The sequence below is a fragment of the Protomyctophum parallelum genome (genome assembly GCF_964188405.1).
Source record: "Protomyctophum parallelum genome assembly, chromosome: 22".
In the NCBI taxonomy this organism is placed as follows: domain Eukaryota; kingdom Metazoa; phylum Chordata; class Actinopteri; order Myctophiformes; family Myctophidae; genus Protomyctophum; species Protomyctophum parallelum.
The window spans coordinates 28,044,079-28,062,115 of NC_139714.1; the positions used below are offsets into that span (position 1 = coordinate 28,044,079).

Sequence of the window (18,037 nt, forward strand, 5' to 3'; positions counted from 1 at the left end):
TACAAGCTCCACTAGCTCCTAGCGTGGCACTGAGTGAGTCTGTGGCCAAATGCACATTATTCTGGCTGGGGGTCTTTCCTTGATGAGAACAAGTTTAAGAACCACTGCTGTAGAAACGGGAAGTTATTCAGAAAACTTTCAGGATTAAGAAGACATTGTTTTTGTAGAATTCGGGTCTCAATTGGTTAGACCAGTAATAATATTAATCGGGCGTCGCAAAAATGACACACACGGTGTGTGTGTGTGTGTGCGTGCGTGCGTGCGTGCGCGCGCGCAGCGCGCGCGCGTTCGTGCGTGCGTGCGTGTCCAAATTGGATGCAGATGGTCAGAGGGCTGCAGAGCTCGTTCTGGTCACAGACACTGGCATTCCTCGCTGTTGTTGTTGTGACTGTGTGTGTGTGTGTGTGAGACTGCGTGTGACTGTGTGTGTGTGTGTGTGTGTGTGTGTGAGACTGCGTGTGACTGTGTGTGTGTGTGTGTGTGAGACTGCGTGTGACTGTGTGTGTGTGTGTGTGTGTGTGTGTGTGTGTGTGTGTGAGACTGCGTGTGACTGTGTGTGTGTGTGTGTGTGTGTGTGTGTGTGTGAGATTGCGTGTGACTGTGTGTGTGTGTGTGTGTGTGTGTGTGTGTGGAGCAGTGTTGATTTTGACAGCAAATCTAGATTTTAGTTTTAGTCATAAGTCTCTTGGGTAGTTTTACTTTAGTCACATTTTACTCACCCGGAATGTTTTAGTCTTAGTCTAGATTTAGTCAACTAAATATCATGAGATTTTAGTCGACTAAATCAACAGTTGATTTAATCGACTAAAAGGTACTTTGGCGGGCATTGATGCCGTCGTATTGACAGATTTTACACTTGTGACACGTTCTCCACTATTCACTCCCTGACATTTAGTTCTACTGGATCTCTTCTCCACTAGTCACTCCCTGACATTTAGTTCTACTGGATCTCTTCTCCACTAGTCCCTCCCTAACATTTAGTTCTACTGGATCTCTTCTCCACTAGTCCCTCCCTAACATTTAGTTCTACTGGATCTCTTCTCCACTAGTCACTCCCTAACATTTAGTTCTACTGGATCTCTTCTCCACTAGTCCCTCCCTAACATTTAGTTCTACTGGATCTCTTCTCCACTAGTCCCTCCCTGACATTTAGTTTTACTGGATCTCTTCTCCACTAGTCCCTCCCTGACATTTAGTTCTACTGGATCTCTTCTCCACTAGTCCCTCCCTGACATTTAGTTCTACTGGATCTCTTCTCCACTAGTCCCTCCCTGACATTTAGTTTTACTGGATCTCTTCTCCACTAGTCCCTCCCTGACATTTAGTTCTACTGGATCTCTTCTCCACTAGTCCCTCCCTGACATTTAGTTTTAAATTAAAACGGGACAGTACAACAAGCAAATAAGAACAACAATCAAGTAAAATCAGGAAAATGTTTCCGAAATAAAAACGTTTTCAACAAACTCTTTAAAAAACTCTGAGTCTGTAAATATTTTTAAGTGCAAGGCAGGGCGTTCCATAGGGTAGGTGCAACTACTGCAAAGGCACGGTCACCCATTGTCTTTCGTTTTGTCCCGGGAACCATGAGGAGGCCTTTGCCAGAGGATCGCAGGGATCTCACATTGACCTTGGGGGGCAGAAGATCACAGATGTATGGTGGGGCCAGTCCATGTAGGGCTTTAAAAGTAGTTAAAATGATTTTAAAATCTATTCTAGCCTTGATGGGCAGCCAGTGGAGTGTGGCTAAGACCGGGGTGATGTGTGCTCGAAGGTTGGTGTTGGCGAGAATTCTGGCTGCTGTGTTCTGTACAAGTTGAAGTTTGGATAATGAGGAGCTGGATAGAGTGGTATAAAGTCCGTTACAATAGTCAAGGCGGGATGAAACAAATGCGTGCATGATTTTTTCTAGATCAGTGGGAGTGAGAATAGATTTTATTTTAGAGATGTTGCGTAAGTGATAGAAGCATGCCTGGGTAACTTTTTTTACATGGGACTCAAGGGTCATCCTGCTGTCGAAATGTACTCCCAGGTTTTTGACTGTTGATTTTACATTTGCTGCCAGTGGGCCAAGGGACTGTTGAATAATGAGGGAACTAGCCTCTGGGCCAATGATGAGGATTTCAGTTCTGTCTGAGTTGAGCTGTAGAAAGTTTTGTGCCGTCCTACTGGATCTTTTCTCCACTAGTCCCTCCCTAACATTTAGTTCTACTGGATCTTTTCTCCACTAGCCCCTCCCTGACATTTAGTTCTACTGGATCTCTTCTCCACTAGCCCCTCCCTGACATTTAGTTCTACTGGATCTTTTCTCCACTAGTCCCTCCCTGACATTTAGTTCTACTGGATCTCTTCTCCACTAGTCCCTCCCTAACATTTAGTTCTACTGGATCTTTTCTCCACTAGTCCCTCCCTGACATTTAGTTCTACTGGATCTCTTCTCCACTAGCCCCTCCCTGACATTTAGTTCTACTGGATCTTTTCTCCACTAGTCCCTCCCTGACATTTAGTTCTACTGGATCTCTTCTCCACTAGTCCCTCCCTGACATTTAGTTCTACTGGATCTCTTCTCCACTAGTCCCTCCCTGACATTTAGTTCTACTGGATCTCTTCTCCACTAGTCCCTCCCTAACATTTAGTTCTACTGGATCTCTTCTCCACTAGTCCCTCCCTGACATTTAGTTCTACTGGATCTCTTCTCCACTAGTCCCTCCCTGACATTTAGTTCTACTGAATCTCTTCTCCACTAGTCCCTCCCTGACATTTAGTTCTACTGGATCTCTTCTCCACTAGTCCCTCCCTGACATTTAGTTCTACTGGATCTCTTCTCCACTAGTCCCTCCCTAACATTTAGTTCTACTGGATCTCTTCTCCACTAGTCCCTCCCTAACATTTAGTTCTACTGGATCTTTTCTCCACTAGTCCCTCCCTAACATTTAGTTCTACTGGATCTCTTCTCCACTAGTCCCTCCCTAACATTTAGTTCTACTGGATCTATTCTCCACTAGTCCCTCCCTGACATTTAGTTCTACTGGATCTCTTCTCCACTAGTCCCTCCCTGACATTTAGTTCTACTGGATCTCTTCTCCACTAGTCCCTCCCTGACATTTAGTTCTACTGGATCTCTTCTCCACTAGTCCCTCCCTAACATTTAGTTCTACTGGATCTCTTCTCCACTAGTCCCTCCCTAACATTTAGTTCTACTGGATCTCTTCTCCACTAGTCCCTCCCTAACATTTAGTTATACTGGATCTCTTCTCCACTAGTCCCTCCCTAACATTTAGTTCTACTGGATCTCTTCTCCACTAGTCCCTCCCTGACATTTAGTTCTACTGGATCCCTGCACTAGTCCCTCCCTAACATTTAGTTCTACTGGATCTCTTCTCCACTAGTCCCTCCCTGACATTTAGTTCTACTGGATCTCTTCTCCACTAGTCCCTCCCTGACATTTAGTTCTACTGGATCTCTTCTCCACTAGTCCCTCCCTAACATTTAGTTCTACTGGATCTCTTCTCCACTAGTCACTCCCTGACATTTAGTTCTACTGGATCTCTTCTCCACTAGTCCCTCCCTGACATTTAGTTCTACTGGATCTCTTCTCCACTAGTCCCTCCCTGACATTTAGTTCTACTGGATCTCTTCTCCACTAGTCCCTCCCTAACATTTAGTTCTACTGGATCTCTTCTCCACTAGTCCCTCCCTAACATTTAGTTCTACTGGATCTCTTCGTTTTAGTCCTCATAGCTTAGTTTAAATTTAGTTTTCGCTCAGTTTTCGCCACAGAAAAAAGGTAGTCGACGAACATTTCTCGTCATCGTTTCAGTGGAGGAAAAACCAAACACTGCGTGCAGGGTGTGTGTGATGTGGCCTCGTCTTATCATAACAGCGTGTTTTTATTCTCAGCCTCGCTCGAAAAAAAACCCAGCGATTTATCCGGCTCCGAATAGCCCGTCTATACATCCAGTAAGTAACATTCCTAAACATAGGACAGACAAGTTTCCCAAGCGATGAAGGGCATTATATTTCATTACATATTTCCGTGTGTCTGCCTGTATTATATTATGATAATGGGGAGGGTTCCCATGCCTCCTCTCTGTGTGTGTGTGTGTGTGTGTGTGTGTGTGTGTGTGTGTGTGTGTGTGTGTGTGTGTGTGTGTGTGTGTGTGTGTGTGTGTGTGTGTGTGTGTGTGTGTGTGTGTGTGTGTGTGTGTGTGTGTGTGTGTGTGTGTGTGTGTGTGTGTGTGTGTGTGGCTTACAGAAAGGCTTGGTTGTGTTTGGTTCACATGCAGCAGCACACCTGATACAGTATTTGATATCGATGCAATGCATTTGTACACTACGTGACTTCATAATGGTCAAAAAGGATAGGTATTTGGTAGGAGAAGTATAGTTTGGCCCTGGAAAAAAAGCGCCAGGCCTGGGAAAAAAAGGTCTAAATGGGTTAAGACTAGCGAGGTTAACACGTTTTATATGGACTCCCTTAGGGTTCAATTTACCCACACCTTTACATAGACTGTGCATTACATTCACACACCTTTACATAGACTGTGCATTACACACACACACACACACTGTAAATGAGTCCATTTGATGAGGGCTAGGTGCACAGAAAAAAGGACATACCAAAAATTTCCATAGTTGCCAAAAGTTTATTTCTCCAAAGGTTTCCAAGAAATAATGTTCCAAAAAAATGCCTCATAACAAAATTAAATTACATGCTTAAATTCAAGCATCCAGTGTGGACATGACCAGTCCCAACACTGTCCTAGGGCAGAGCTTCCCGCATTGTGCCCCCTCTCTCCCCATGTCTCACCATGGACTGACTACATGAACTCACACTCAGGCCTTTGACTTTTGGCCCAAACCATCTGTCTAGAGACAGGTTTTCCCAAAGCATTCACTTATTAATCTAGTGAACATGCAACACAGAAAACATTTCCCAACAATTACAGTATATTTGTCAACACCAAAGTAATCAACAAATCAGGTCTTAAACAACCCATCTCGTTACAATCATATTAAATAATATGTATTGCCAGATACATGCACCCCTGCAACATGGTGCAACCCAATTTGAATCCTCCACCTATAAAAGGAGCAGTGGATTCAGTGGTGACTCTTTTGTGTACTTTTGACCAGGAAATGAGGATGGTGTGAGTAGTGTGTGTTTGAGTTATCATTACTATGTTGTCAAACTGTTGGACTTTGAAAGGAATAAAAGTATGTTTGACCAACCAATTGTCTCTGTCCAAATGATGAAATGAAATGAATGAATATATACATACGGTAGAAGTCAAGATCAACTGACTGCTAACTTAGCCGGCATGCATAGTTAGCAAACTGTTGATAATGACTGAATACTGACATGTGGGAATACTGAGTATGAAATGAGGTTATGCCAAACAGAAAAGGAAAAACAAACAAACATGTGTGGCTCAAGAGGAAAAGTGAAAAAGCATTCTGTCTTTATCACACATCCCCCCCTTTAAGACCTGTCCCTCACATCTCTTTGCGGGACAGGAAGACAGCCACCACATTATCTTTTCCAGCACGGTACTTCACAGTAAACTTATAAGGCTGCAAAAAAAAACAAAAAAAACACTGTGCTATTCTGCCCTTTGTGTCTCTCATCCTGTGGATCCCTTGGAGGACCTCCGGGCTGCAATAAAGGTCTCTGCCAGCTCAGCTGTCCTCGGGCCACCGACAAGCCGGCGAGATAAAGTTCGATGTCTTCATCCTCCCTGTAGGGCTGCATTTCCTGCCCTTTCCAATTAATTGGAGGTGATGCTGAAGAGGCGTGGCCTGATGGAGACCCCGCCCCCTGGTCAGCCGAGACAGCAGGAGAATCAGCCATCCTGGAAGGCTGCAATTCCCTGCGGTCACCATGAGGGGGCGCTGCGGTGACATCAGTTGTGGCTCTCAGCGCCCTTCGCTCCAGTCGGTCCAGCTGGATTTCTTGCTGTAGCTGGCCGAACTGGTGCTGGAGGCTTCGTAGCCGGAGCTCCTGTGCCTGCTGCTCACGCTCCCTTTGTTCATCTCTGCGTTGTTGATTCTGGAGGTAGGCCTGGAAGGTTCTGCTCAGACTGTCCACCGTCTCTGGTGGTCGACCACCGGTGGCTCCTCCCTCCTCCTCTAGAATGGGTTCCTCTTCAACCTCGTCTGTAAACGAGGTCTGGTTGCCGCCATCTTGACGTACTTTGGATCTGGTAGTCATGTTGGTTTCTGTCACCCTTGACTGCCACTCATCCCACCACTGCCACCATGTGTAAATGAGTCCATTTGATGAGGGCTAGGTGCACAGAAAAAAGGACATACCAAAAATTTCCATAGTTGCCAAAAGTTTATTTCTCCAAAGGTTTCCAAGAAATAATGTTCCAAAAAAATGCCTCATAACAAAATTAAATTACATGCTTAAATTCAAGCATCCAGTGTGGACATGACCAGTCCCAACACTGTCCTAGGGCAGAGCTTCCCGCATTGTGCCCCCTCTCTCCCCATGTCTCACCATGGACTGACTACATGAACTCACACTCAGGCCTCTGACTATTGGCCCAAACCATCTGTCTAGAGACAGGTTTTCCCAAAGCATTCACTTATTAATCTAGTGAACATGCAACACAGAAAACATTTCCCAACAATTACAGTATATTTGTCAACACCAAAGTAATCAACAAATCAGGTCTTAAACAACCCATCTCGTTACAATCATATTAAATAATATGTATTGCCAGATACATGCACCCCTGCAACATGGTGCAACCCAATTTGAATCCTCCACCTATAAAAGGAGCAGTGGATTCAGTGGTGACTCTTTTGTGTACTTTTGACCAGGAAATGAGGATGGTGTGAGTAGTGTGTGTTTGAGTTATCATTACTATGTTGTCAAACTGTTGGACTTTGAAAGGAATAAAAGTATGTTTGACCAACCAATTGTCTCTGTCCAAATGATGAAATGAAATGAATGAATATATACATACGGTAGAAGTCAAGATCAACTGACTGCTAACTTAGCCGGCATGCATAGTTAGCAAACTGTTGATAATGACTGAATACTGACATGTGGGAATACTGAGTATGAAATGAGGTTATGCCAAACAGAAAAGGAAAAACAAACAAACATGTGTGGCTCAAGAGGAAAAGTGAAAAAGCATTCTGTCTTTATCACACACACACACACACACACACACACACATTCATACAGCTTTACATAGATGGTGCATTACATTCACCCATCCACACACCTTTACATAGATTGTGCATTACATTCACACACACACACACACACACACACACACACACACCTTTACATAGATTGTGCATTACATTCACCCATTCACACACACACCCATTCACACACCTTTACATAGATTGTGCATTACATTCACCCATTCACACACCTTTACATAGATTGTGCATTACATTCACCCATTCACACACCTTTACATAGATTGTACATTACATTCACCCATTCACACACCTTTACATAGATTGTACATTACATTCACCCATTCACACACCTTTACATAGATTGTACATTACATTCACCCATTCACACACCTTTACATAGATTGTACATTACATTCACCCATTCACACACCTTTACATAGATTGTACATTACATTCACCCATTCACACACCTTTACATAGATTGTACATTACATTCACCCATTCACACACACCTTTACATAGACTGTACTTTACATTCACCCATTCACACACCTTTACATAGATTGTACTTTACATTCACCCATTCACACACCTTTACATAGATTACTTTACATTCACCCATTCACACACCTTTACATAGATTGTACATTACATTCACCCATTCACACACCTTTACATAGATTGTACATTACATTCACCCATTCACACACCTTTACATAGATTGTACATTACATTCACCCATTCACACACCTTTACATAGATTGTACTTTACATTCACCCATTCACACACCTTTACATATATTGTACATTACATTCACCCATTCACACACCTTTACATAGACTGTGCATTACATTCACCCATTCACACACCTTTACATATATTGTACATTACATTCACCCATTCACACACCTTTACATAGACTGTGCATTACATTCACCCATTCACACACCTTTACATAGATTGTACTTTACATTCACCCATTCACACACATATTCACACAGCTTTACATGGATTGTACGTATAGGGCCTTAGTCCTACTCCTCCTCCCAGCCAACACTCCCCACTGACAGGTAGTTACCCCCCCCTTTTGATTTACATCAAAAGGGTACGTGAGCTCAAACCCCAAATTCATTCATTTTGGTTTTAAGATGTTGATATTCATTTTGTGTTCATCCTTAGGACCCCAAATCACACCTTGGAAAGCATGTCTAGTGTATTTCAAACAAAGTGTCTTTTGACAGCAGGAATTGCCTGTCTTAATTTGACCCCCCAGTATTGGGATGTATTAGGATGTTGATATTCATTCATCGGCCAACACTCCCCACTGACAGGTACTGTACATTACATTCACCGGCATTCACACACACAGTCATACAGCTTTACATACATGGTGCATTACATTCACCCATTCACACACACACACACACACACACACACACACACACACACATATGCACACACATGGCAGAGGAAACCATGCAAGGCACCAACCTGCACATCAGGAGCAATTAGGCGTTCAGAGTCTTGCTCAAGGACACTTGGACGCTAACTCTGCCCACAGGGATCGAACCGGGAACCTTGCGGTTCCCACCCCAACATTCCTGCTTGTCTCCAGACCTGCAGGTCCTCACAGATGGAACATGGAGATTACATTAGCAGATCCTTGTCTGATCCCCCTCGCCACACCCACGCACGCACGCACGCACGCACGCACGCACGCACGCACGCACGCACGCACGCACGCACGCACGCACGCACACACTGAGTTCACCATGCGGGTGGCTTTCTGTCTTAACCCATTTTGGGGCGGGAACCCCTTTTGGTGTTAGCATTATGTTATGCTTTAGCTATTGAAAAATAGCGCTACGAGTTGAAAAATCAAAGAACGACTGACATAGAAACATAGCTTTTTCAGAAAACTGTCGGGATGTAGAAGACATTTTTAGAATCTGATCTCAAGTCAAAATGGGTTAAAGGAACTGTAATGAACGAGCCCCTGTCTGCCCCCCCCCTCCCAAATCCCTAAATAATTAGCGTCAATGCTAGCGAGCTAAAAATGAAGCCAATGTTTCCGTCTAGACCACCGGATAATCAGCAAAGACCTTCCGAACATCGCACGTTTTATCCAAACCACGGAGATTAGGAGTTATTCCGCTTTTTACTCAGCCTGTATAATGGGAGGTGGACGGCAGCGCGGTCGTGCAACCTGGTCTAGGATCGCTAAAGAAGGAAAGAATGTATTAAAAAAATAGAAATCAGCGATCCGGTGTGATATCAATAATAAAGCTTATCAGACGGAACATTACGCCAGAAGAAGCTGCATGCCGTTTGGATTCCTTCTGGCGGAACATTCCGTCACAAGCAGTTAAACCCATTCTGACCTGAGATCAGATTCTAAAAATGTCTTCTACATCCTGACAGTTTTCTGAAAAAGCTATGTTTCTATGTCAGTGTTTCTTCGATTTTTCAAAAATAGCAGACCTACAAGCTCGTAGCGCGCCACTCGGTGGCGCGATATGAGCTTGTAGATCTGGTATTTTTCAATAGCTAAAGCATAGCGTAATGCTAACACCAAAAGGGGTTCCTGCCCCAAAATGGGTTAAACCGTTAACCCATTCTGTACGGGAACCCATTTTGGTGTTAGCATCATGTCGTTGACATGATGACTGACGACTGACATTTTTAGAATCTGATCTCAGGTCAGAATGGGTTCATCAGACCAGTGTGTGTCCAGTGGAAACCTCGTATGAAATCTGATCTCAGGTCAGAATGGGTTAAGTGAAGGTGGGGCCCCCCCCATGTATGGCGTCGACTGTTCGCCGCTTCACCTCCCAACGTAGGAATGAATGAACCGTTGTAAAGCGCTTTGAGCACTTGGAAAAGCGCTATAAAAAAATTATTCAGATAACTAAACCAAGTTAACACTGACCCCCCCCCCCCCCCATCAGGTCCTTCAAGCCTGACTTTGTGCTGGTGCGCCAGCACGCCTACAGCATGACGCCCGGAGAGGACCACCGCAGCCTGCTCATGGGCATGCACTTTGGGGGGGTCCCCGGCAGCAACTCCCTGTTCTCCCTCTACAACTTCTGCAGCAAGCCATGGGTGGTGAGTATAGAGGGAACACGTCTGTTTTAATTTATAATGGAGGGAACACATCTATTTTAATTAGGGCTGGGACTCTATTAAACATTTTGATTAATTCATTAGAAGTTTGTAATTCATTAATCTCGATTAATCCCATTTTAATATCAATATTCAACCCGAGGACAGTGAGACCTTTTTTTGTGTCCCAGTGAATCAATGAATAGTGACTACGGGATTCCACTCATTTTCAACATTTTACTGTCATTAATATATACCTTAGAGTTGTGTGGATATAATAAAAAAGTCAACACATTCTGTGTTGCCTAGAACTGGAGGTCTGGAAAGACATCTGTAACAACATGAAGTACATCTCAGTGACCTCACACAAATGTACTTCATAATGTTACTGGGTTTTTTTTCAGACCTAGGCAACACATAATGGGGGGGACTTTTTTTTAAACCACCGCCACCGCCCCAGCCCTTCTCTCTGTTTTTACTCACCACCGCTCAACGTTAATTCAGCTCACCACCGGAGCGGTGGTCACCTCACCACCGAAAATCCAGACTATGAATGAGCCTTACGACAGAAGTTATCATACTCTGTTCTAGTGAGCAGTTAAGAATCAATAATAAGCAGACTGGGCAACCTGACTGTAGAAAGTAACAGTACAGTAAAGAACTCAGGGGTCATTATTGATTCTGAATTGACTCCTAAATAAATGGGTTGATGTTGTGTTTTCTTCCCTGCTTGCAGTTTTCTCACATGATCAAGATGTATCACTCTCTGGGTCCAGAGACCTTCCCCCTCAACGAGCAGACCTTCTACCCCAGCCACGCGCAGATGCTGGTGAGTCCCTTAACTCAACCACCGCCAGGGGGCGCTAGCGATAGTATACCCCCCAAATGTCCCTTAAAACAGCTCAAGTGCTCAAGACATCTCCACACATCTTTATATTGGTGGTTCAAGGTTCAAGGTTTCTTTATTTTGTCTCCCGGAGGAGAAATTTGTCTTGGACCCCAAGGACCCACCCTGCAGCATACAGATACAATACAATACAATACAATAGAATACAATACAATACAAGACAACAAAGGCACATAGTGACCCGTACAACATTAAAATACCACACACCAACATACCTAGTGCAACATCACCTCAAAACCTTCGACCCCTACCCTGTCTGCCCTCTGCAAGGACTCTGTTAAGGAGTGTGATTGACAGAGGGACAAAGGAATGCTTGTACCTATTGTATTTGCATGCATGGACCTCGTACCTCCTACCTGATGGCATTAGCCGATACTCGGGGTATAGTACATGGGAATGGGTCAGACACAATGTTCTTAACCTGTCCAATGGTGGCCTGCTCAAAGATGACCTGGGGGGTGATCGGAGGTGTACTGTAGACATATATGTACCCATGATCTTCCCTGCCATTTTGGCTAATCTAAGGATCTCAGATTTGCACTTTACAGTTAGGTTTCCAAACCAACTGGTGATGCCATATACCTTAGGATGGACTCTATATACTAGCTCTATAGAAGATCAGCATTATGTTTCTACTCACACCAAAAGGTCTGAGCCTCCGGAGAAAAGGAAGGCATGTGGGCACGTCTTAGGTTCTTTCTTTAATGATATAAAACCGCAGCGATCATTGCCATGTTTTGCGCACCATGCGCGCAGCCGTTCACTACCTGGTTCACGGCCCGACAGAACTGTCTCTTCTCTCTGAATCTACGCCGCGGTTTTGTCATCATTTCTGACTTAACCAAGCATCTTGAAATATTAAAGGTACCAAATCACTGAATGCTCCTTCAACGCTTCTAGAGAGAGATCAGAACTAGCGCCTTTATTTTGAATAATTCGGTGTGCAATGGCTATTTGGAGCATTTCTTTTTGTAGTTTCACTCTGAAATGGAAAGCTGTGTGTTTTTCTGAACCAATCGGAAGGTCGCATCCCTTCAGGGTATGGGACGTAGCTCCACTACACGCGCGTGTGTTGAGTTTGTTTACAGAGAGACGGTGGCTTATTTCTATAATGTTTTCAGATTACATATTTTACAGTGCTGATTAAGTTTAATATGAGTAACACACTGTCCGGACCAGTGTTGTTTTTGGCAGCAAAATTAGATTTTAGTTTTAGTCGTAGTCTCTTGAATAGTTTTCATTTAGTTTTATTCACATTTTAGTCACCTGCAATGTCTTAGTAGTCTAGTATTAGTCGACAAAAAATCATAGGATTTTAGTCGACTAAATTTACATCTGGCTGAAATAGAGATAATACGGAGAGCAGAATTGACCTATAGCTAAGCCCCTCCCCAAACTGCAAACGGTCCAATCACAACTTAAGCATAACATGGGTTAGACAAACTTCTCCACCAGTAGTTTTCCTATATTATAAAACATTGTTTAAAAAAAGAAATGCCACGCACTATATTTTTCCAGTGCATTATTTGAAAGAGATTTTGAAGGTCTAGGTTCCAAAAATGAACCAGTATTTAATGTGTGAAATCCATGATATTTACATGAATGAGCCTTGCTGGAAAGTGTCTTAAGTGGGAGTGGCTGAGTGGGAGAGGGGCGGGGCTTAGCTAAAGGTGAATCTATTGTCACACATAAGAAAACGATGCACACAGACACGGCCTGTTTTCTTTTTTCTTCCATGAAATCTTTATTATAAAAATATAAAACACAGAAATTAAGTCAGACATTTTCAGCAACCCCTCCCCCACTAGGAAATCAGTGTACATACGCACAGCCTGCGCACTGTGACACTCTGTGGCGGTTTTAACTCCAGAGCGCCTACAAACGGATCTTTACAGATCCGTTTTCAACCGCGGTTCATTGAACACATTTTGACCTGAGGACGCATCTTTAAAGGACAACTTAATTTTTTTTTCAACCAAGGTTCATGTTTTAGGTTGTTATTAGAGAAACTAAAAGGTGAGAGTTAATTTTCTTTTATTTGCTGCTTTCTCTCGTTTTGGGAATTTTAGCAGTTTTTGACAGGGGGGCGGGGGCATTCGAGCATGGGGCTAAATATGTATTTTTTTTACAAAATAATATGCCAATTTATTTATTTATTTACTATAGTCCTAATAAACCCCAAGAAATTACATCTGGCCACAAAAGATCACAGGATCTATTGAATGTGACAAACTGACATATTGAGCCTATACACACAGTATAAGCCTTGCAGTAGGCTACCTTCACATTCAGTAGATCCTGTGATCTTCTGTGGCCAGATGTAATTTCCTGTGGTTTATTAGGACTATAGTAAATAATTATATTTATTTATTTAAATAATTATAATTATTTTTTTCAACTTTAGCTGTTAAAAAAATATCAGATCATTAATCGTGACTATGTCTGCAAATCTTACACAGCAAATGTATTTTACTCAAATATTTGCTTCTGGGGGGGGGGGGGGGGGCAACATTATTTCAAACGGGGGTCCGTGGCCATTTACAGATAATTCTGTGGGTCCTTGACATGAAAGCGTTTGAGCACTGATGGCGTTTTTCAGAAAACTGTCAGGATTTAGAAGACATTCTGTATAGAATCCGGTCTCTCGGGTCTTATTGGGTTCAATGAATGGGTTTGGCAGACAGTCATTTAGCCAGATTCCTTTTTTTCTTCTTTTTTTTAAATTCATTTTTTTGTAAATGCACTCGGGCTCGAGTGGACCAACGTGTTTCTGTGTTAAGCTGTATATTTACACATACATGAATAATACACTAAAGTACTTACTGACATAGAGATGGCCCAGTGGGAAACAGAACATGATGGGGTCTGACATCAGGAATGACTGAAGAGATATTTATATATACTGCACTGGAAAACACATGGAAACCATATAACAGTCTACTGGAGTGAACCATGGAACAGTGAAACCATAGAACAGTCTACTGGAGTGAACCATGGAACAGTGAAACCATGGAATAGTGAAACCATAGAACAGTCTACTGGAGTGAACCATGGAACAGTGAAACCATAGAACAGTGTAACCATAGAACAGTCTACTGGAGTGAACCATGGAACAGTGTAACCATAGAACAGTCTACTGGAGTGAACCATGGAACAGTGTAACCATAGAACAGTCTACTGGAGTGAACCATGGAACAGTGTAACCATGGAACAGTGTAACCATAGAACAGTCTACTGGAGTGAACCATGGAACAGTGTAACCATAGAACAGTCTACTGGAGTGAACCATGGAACAGTGTAACCATAGCACAGTCTACTGGAGTGAACCATGGAACAGTGTAACCATAGAACAGTCTACTGGAGTGAACCATGGAACAGTGTAACCATAGAACAGTCTACTGGAGTGAACCATGGAACAGTGTAACCATAGCACAGTCTACTGGAGTGAACCATGGAACAGTGTAACCATAGAACAGTCTACTGGAGTGAACCATAGAACAGTGTAACCATAGAACAGTGAAACCATAGAACAGTGAAACCATAGAACAGTGAAACCATAGAACAGTGAAACCATAGAACAGTGAAACCATAGAACAGTGAAACCATAGAACAGTCTACTGGAGTGAACCATAGAACAGTGTAACCATAGAACAATGAAACCATAGAACAGTCTACTGGAGTGAACCATAGAACAGTGAAACCATAGAACAATGAAACCATAGAACAGTGAAACCATAAAACAGTCTACTGGAGTGAACCATGGAACAGTGAAACCATAGAACAGTGAAACCATAGAACAGTCTACTGGAGTGAACCATGGAACAGTGAAACCATAGAACAGTGAAACCATAGAACAGTCTACTGGAGTGAACCATGGAACAGTGAAACCATAGAACAGTGAAACCATAGAACAGTCTACTGGAGTGAACCATAGAACAGTGAAACCATAGAACAGTGAAACCATAGAGCAGTCTACTGGAGTGAACCATGGAACAGTGTAACCATAGAACAGTCTACTGGAGTGAACCATGGAACAGTGAAACCATAGAACAGTCTACTGGAGTGAACCATAGAACAGTGAAACCATAGAACAGTGAAACCATAGAACAGTCTACTGGAGTGAACCATGGAACAGTGAAACCATAGAACAGTGTAACCATGGAACAGTGAAACCATAGAACAGTCTACTGGAGTGAACCATGGAACAGTGTAACCATAGAACAGTCTACTGGAGTGAACCATGGAACAGTGAAACCATAGAACAGTGAAACCATAGAACAGTCTACTGGAGTGAAACCATGGAACAGTGAAACCATAGAACAGTGAAACCATAGAACAGTCTACTGGAGTGAACCATGGAACAGTGAAACCATAGAACAGTCTACTGGAGTGAACCATGGAACAGTGAAACCATAGAACAGTCTACTGGAGTGAACCATGGAACAGTGAAACCATAGAACAGTCTACTGGAGTGAACCATGGAACAGGTAACCATAGAACAGTCTACTGGAGTGACAACAATACAATGTTATTTTCTTTTCTTTGCTCGATACAAAATATGGAATATATACACTTACAAAATACATTATTGTTTGTTTTGAAAAACCTCTGCTCATGCCTTCGGTGAATATGGGGGCGAAACATATATAATAGCCTGGCTTTTGCCTCCAGACGACATGGCGTTGAATCGACGTCATGTGACCAAAGCCAGGCTACGCAACCTGACCCTCTACGTGAGTACCAGAGGGGGCGACCGCCAGTGTTGATTTCGTCGACTAAAACTAAGACGAAAAATAAATGGAAACTAAATCAAAACCAAGCTATGACGACTAAAACTAACACTAAATATACTGACGATTTCGTCAACAAATAAAAACTAGACTAAAATGTTAGGAAGGGACTAATGGACAAGAGATCCAGTAGAAGCCATTTTACGCGTGTATGCTTAAAATAGCCGATCGCCGTGGGCTTGTAGATCGGCTATTTCCAGCAAGTATAAAATCAGCCATTACGACAGCATCAAAGGGCTGCCAAAACGCATTGTATTCGACTAAATCACCTGTAGATTTAGTCGACTAAAACCTTATGATATTTAGTCGACTAAAACTAGACTAACACTAAAACATTCCCGGGTGACTAAAATGTGACCTAAAACTAAGTGAAAACTATTCAAGAGACTATCACTAAAACTAAAATGGAAATGTGCTGCCAAAAACAACACTGGCGGAGCTAAAGTACCATCAGTGGGCGGTCAGTGGACGGTTCTGGACAATCGGCTGTATAAAGTAATAATAAACGGAGCACAGGGAGGGTTTCAGCCTGGTGGATAAGAGGAAAACGTTCTTATAGCTTATGTCATGTATGTACAGCAACAAAAAAATAAAAAATATATAACGGTCTCTCTGCAAAGGATTAGGTTGTTTCCCCGGCCGTGTCCAAACTTAAGAGTATATACGAATAGAGACGGCACCGGATTTCTCCTCCTTAAGTTGCTCAAAAGCGCATGAGGCGATTTCACTCCTCCTTCCGGTGTAGGAACAGAGTGCATTCTGGGATGGATCGGGCCAAATCGTGAACGCGCTGTGCCGTTGACTATCATTTCACGCGTTCACGTATGAAACTTATAGCGTTCACGTGTCATGGCCCCAATAACATGAACGTATGCGCAATGATAGTCAACGGACCAGCGCTGGCCCCGAGCTGCAATACCAAATCCGGCCACTATGTCCATTTCTCGCCTCAGTGTTTCCTCCGGGTGCCGTCTCTATTCATATATACTCTTTAAGTGTCCATACTGTACGAATACCAGCCGTCTTGGTGTGTGTTTTGGTTTTGATCCGATATACGTGGTCGTTGGAGGGTTCTCCGATTTTAGAGTTGCGATATAATCACAAGGATAGCGGTTTACGTGTTGCCGACGTTCAGGGAAGCAGAGATTCTATCATCCATAAATAGACAAACATAAAGTTACAGCGTCGTAGACTGTGACAACATAATACATATTATATATAATATACTTCACTGTGAAACAAAATAAACATTATTAAATACCATAATAATATATAAACCCTTTCTCTGGAAAAAAAATAGCTATAACTTTAATAGAGCATATATTTATAAACCTCAGGTGTGTCTGTATCGATAAAACCAACTTCCTCTTGACAGTTTGTGCTGGACCGCAAGAATGCTATAGCTCTGTGTCTACCGGTAGGCTCTCTCTCTACGCACACTGGATAACTATTCCTACTTCCGGGCCACTAGCCTACACATTGTTTTTCCATGTCATGTGAAAGCACGGAATCATAGCTTCAAATTGACATATTGGTTGTTCAGTTTGACCCACCAGTTTTGGAGATATGGCTTTGTAGAGTAATGTCTTGCAGAGAAACGGCGAGTTAAGGTTCACTTCTGTGGACTCAAACATTACACCTATAGTTACATGTTTAAGCATTCGTTTCATGTTTACATTTCAGCTTTGACATTTATTTCAGACATGCTCTTCTAGTATCTGAAGAACCTGCCTGTGCTATTAATCCATTTTGGGGCGGGAACCCCTTTTGGTGTTAGCATTATGCTATGCTTTAGCTATTGGAAAATAGCAGATCTACAAGCTCATAGCGCGCCACCGAGTGGCGCGCTAAGAGCTTGTAGGTCTGCTATTTTTGAAAAATCGAAGAGCGACTGACATAGAAACACAGCTTTTTCAGAAAACTGTCTGGATGTAGAAGACATTTTTAGAATCTGATCTCAGGTCAAAATGGGTTTAACTCATTTTGGATAAAAAAAATCAGTTTTTCTCCTAAAAAAAAAAAAAAAAGGTTCCAGAAGCACTAGAACCAGAACCACACTGAATGGAACAGAGCCTT

General features: G+C 42.8%; 1 protein-coding gene across 3 annotated transcripts in view; it reads left to right on the forward strand.

The window, feature by feature from the left end:
* The window catches only part of syn3 (synapsin III), a gene marked incomplete at both ends in the record, with an annotated part of 94,806 nt that overhangs the window by 18,944 nt on the left and 57,825 nt on the right, over positions 1–18,037 (forward strand). For all 3 annotated transcript variants that reach the window (XM_083757559.1, XM_083757560.1, XM_083757561.1), the window contains 2 exons: positions 10,111–10,267; positions 11,001–11,093. In XM_083757559.1, coding sequence (XP_083613685.1) covers positions 10,111–10,267; positions 11,001–11,093 — 250 coding nt within the window. The remainder of the gene's footprint in view (positions 1–10,110; positions 10,268–11,000; positions 11,094–18,037) is intronic.